This window comes from Bison bison, unplaced genomic scaffold, assembly GCF_000754665.1.
Source record: "Bison bison bison isolate TAMUID 2011002044 unplaced genomic scaffold, Bison_UMD1.0 scf7180017863967, whole genome shotgun sequence".
Classification (NCBI taxonomy): Eukaryota; Metazoa; Chordata; class Mammalia; order Artiodactyla; family Bovidae; genus Bison; species Bison bison.
In genome coordinates this window covers 13,224-17,113 of record NW_011494539.1, presented here as the reverse complement: position 1 = coordinate 17,113, position 3,890 = coordinate 13,224, and the positions used below count along the sequence as shown (strand labels likewise).

The following is a 3,890-nucleotide window of genomic DNA, read 5'->3' as shown; positions in this document are numbered from 1 at the left end:
AGAAGTCAGGGGGCCCTTGAGCTGGCTAGCACTTACCTATGCTTCCCAGGGCTAACTGGAGAGGAGGGACTTAGTGTAGCCCTGTCGGCTGGGGTTGAGGGGCTTCCATATCCACACCCTGGGTCTTCAATTTGACTCTGCACCCTTCCTGGGGCTCTATTCTCTGCTGATCTGAGGCCGAGGACTCTGCTGATTCCCAATGTCCCTACCTTCCCGGGACCTGAGCTGAAAATGTTAACCATAGCAGCCTGGATTGTTCTGGATTTCATGGGATTGCCAATGAGGACGGGTCTTTACAAGTTGCTACTGTTGTGGCTGGGTCTTTCTATCACCCTCATTCAGGTTTATCACCATCATTTCTGAGAGACTGACCCTCTCTCCTATCTAACCTCAGAACTCGGTCCCAAGACCAAGTTTCTGAGAAGCCTGAAAAATAAGCGAGGCATGCTTAGCCTAACAGTTCTGAGATCCTGTGTCTGAGAGCAGACGGGAGTGCTGTCCCAGTGACTCCCACCCCATATTCTGGGGTGTTGCTCTCCTCAATCCTCCTCCATGGGGTCCTCACCTTGCTGTGTCTTGGATTAAAGGCTTCTGGGGAAATTCCACATCTCTGCAAACTCTTGAGCCGTTTGCTCTGCAGTGCTACAGAGAATGAATGGGTCCCTGTCCCAGGAGTGATGGGAGATGGACAAGCTATAGCCCAAGGAGTCCCAGGAGAGGTGGCAGCCCGTCAGGGGAAAAAAAAAAAGTACATCAATCTATCTCCTCATCAGCCAGGTGAAGGTTCTCATGGCATTTCTGTTCTGATAGATTTACTTTCTATAGGCAAGAGACTGTAAGCAAGATATGGAGAGCCCTTGGTCTTCAGAGGTTATCTAACATGGCCAACGTACATGCTTATACTGGCACAGAATATTGTCTCTTTCCTTCATCCGTGAGTAATGAATAAGGTATACGTATTTTTTGTTAAATATATTTGGTATTCTTACTGCTCTGGCTACACATTCCAATCCAGTAGCTTGAGCACAAGGGCATTCTTTTTTTATCACCTAGGACAAATTTTGAAGTGCTGAGAAAAACACTGAAATAAAAGATACAGGGTGGGGACTTTCCTGGTGGTCCAGTGGCTAGCACCCCAGGCTCCTGATGCAGGGGGCCCAGGTTTGATCCCTTGTCAGGGAAGTAAATCCCATGTGCCGCAAATAAGATTCAGCACAGCCAAATAAATAAATAAATAAAAAGTAAATAAATAAAGAAAAGGAAATGAAATGTCAAAAGTACTTGTTAAAAAAAAAGACGAGGGTGTGTCTCAGGGTGGGGAGAGAAGAATAGTACGACTGCTCATGTTAGTTTAGGGCAGGAGTCTAGTCCCAGCTCTGTCAATTACCAGCCTTAAGTATTTTGGCACAAAACCAAACTCTAACTCTATAAGCCTCAGGCTCTCCACTGTGAAGTGAGTTTGATAAGCTCTGTCTGGTAGGATTGGTGGAATATATGTATTTATGGAAAGCATTGGGCACGGCGCCTGTATCTATTGAGACATTAGGGGCAATGGCAGTTATCACTATGATTATCTTGACCTCAGATGTTACATCAGCTGGGTTTTTTGTTTTTTGCTTTTTTTGGCATCTAAGAGATGTCAGGGACTATGCAGTGTTCTAACTGATAAAAAATAAAAAAAGATCCAACCTCCCCAATCAGCCAAACTTCTGCTTAGCAATCAAACTAAAGTAATATGTTCTTGCCACCCCTTCTTTATCTTGCTTCTTTCTTGTTCTTTCTGATTTAGAGAGTAACTCAGCCTCTTCCAAATAATGACAGCTTCTTGAGAAACTATAACTGCATGGGCAGAGGCATGCACTGCTTTTTTTTTTTTTTTGACTAAACATTGCCAGTATAAGCATGAAGACTTCTTAAGAGCAGATGCTCAATTAATGTTTGTGTAAAAGAAGAACCACGAATAAATCATTTGTGATAATTTATATTCTCAAACATTCTTGAAAAATATAATCTGATCAAAGTATATATCTTTTACATTTATTTAAAGGGAAACTAAACAGAGAGTAAGTAAAGCAAACCCCAAATTGACAAATTTTCAGCTATTTCTCTATGCATCTATGTTCTGAGCCTTAGTGTGGTGTCTTGCATATTTCTATGGATATTCTTATCCTAAAGTGTAGTTATTCTCATCTTGGATCACAAAAGTGATTTGAGGATTTCCAGTATGTATTTCAAAGAACAAAACTCTTAATCCTAAATCTGACAAACAGCAAACAGCATGAGACCCATGTAATTCAAATACTTCTATCATGAACCTAAAATAAACTTTGTTGTAAAAAGTAACAATTGAAAATTGAGGAATAAAAAGTCAACAAGTTATTGATGCATATTCGGAACACAGGTTGACAGGCTTTTCCAACCACAAAGTGAAGAATGGGCTTCAGACCACACTAGGGGCCAGATGAGTGGCTGGATGTGGCCCTGGAGTGGGCACTGGTTGAGGCAGAAGTGCCAGCCCTGGCTGCAGCAGAAGTGCCATCTCTGGCCGAGGCTGAAGGACCACCACTGGCCAAGGCAGACATGTCAGCCCTGGCTGAGGCTGAAGTGCCAGCCCTGGCTGCAGCAGAAGTGCCAGGGCTGGCTGAGGTAGAAGGGCCGGTCCCGGTTGCAGCTCTGGCTCCGGTTCTCTCTGCCTCCTCTCTCAAAGCCTCCTCATAATGTGGCAGTAAGGCATCAGGGACCAAATCGTTGACCTTGGTCAAAAATTGCAGGACTTTCGTCTTGCTGTTTTCTGTGAGAGCTTTAGGACCCCACAGGAACTCATAGCGAGGGGGATCACTGCCAGGCACCTGGTTGTATTCCAGGTACTCTTCCTGCACCAGATCTTCTGTGATGAGCTTCCTGGTGTCTCCAAAGATGAAGTGCATTCTTCCATCATAGATGCCCAGAATATTCAGGAACTTCCAGACCTCCTCCTCAGAGGCACGATGGCCATTCAGGTAGATGACACCCAGCAGAGGCATCAGAAGACCATTCTTCGGCAGCCCCCAGTCACCTCTCATAGACTCACTGTCGCTGAGATCTAGGTTGCTCACCAGGGTATAGCAGTGACTGTTGGGCCTGACTTCCTTCAGCACCAGGCCAAACTCCAGCTCCATGCACTCAGAGTCCCTTCTGAAGATCTCAGGGAATTGTTCCCTGTAACTTCTGTGGATAACCTTCAGCATTTCTGACCTCTTAATGAGCTCCCTCATCATATACTTAAACAGCATGTACCGCAGCAAACTCTCTGACTCCCTGGTCAGATCTGTGTGACAGCTCTCAGCAGCAGCTGAGGCCTGGGAGGAATTTTCACCTTCCTGAACTTGGCCCTTGGCACCTACACCAGATCTCGAGCGTGCTGCGCCACCACCACCAGATCTTTTGCGTATAGCACCTGCAGCAGCACTGGTGGTGCCTTGGGCTCCCTGACGACCCTTCAGGGTGCCAGCAGCAGAGGAGCTTGAGGGAGTGCTCTCTGAATCAGGAGGGGAGGAGAAGGTGGTTTCCTCTTCCCCAGATGTGGTAGCATGATCATGAAGACCCTGGGTCTCAGCCTGGTCTTGTTGACGTTTCTCATGAGCACAGTGCTTACTCTTCTGCCCACGAGGCATGACGGCTGTGGTCAGGGACTGCAGGCAGGGGTCTTGGCCAATAGACAGGAGACTGGGGCACCTGGAGGATGGAGAATGAGGTGACATGAGCACCTTAAAACAGGGAGATTCTACCTTGGCTTAGTCAAAGGCCGCCTCTGCAGGTTTCCTTGAGGACACTGCTCTAGGAACCCACAAGGCTCCTGTTTTCCTTGTTAGCCTGTCCCCTGAGAATCCCAGAGGAAGAACAGAGGCTTA

General features: G+C 46.5%; 1 protein-coding gene across 1 annotated transcript; it reads right to left on the bottom strand.

The window, feature by feature from the left end:
* Positions 1 to 2,450: 2,450 nt before the first annotated feature.
* LOC104984281 (melanoma-associated antigen B2-like) lies at positions 2,451 to 3,653 on the bottom strand. The gene has a single exon (XM_010833946.1). The coding sequence runs from the start codon at positions 3,651 to 3,653 to the stop codon at positions 2,451 to 2,453; it is 1,203 nt and encodes a 400-aa protein (XP_010832248.1).
* Positions 3,654 to 3,890: the final 237 nt, after the last annotated feature.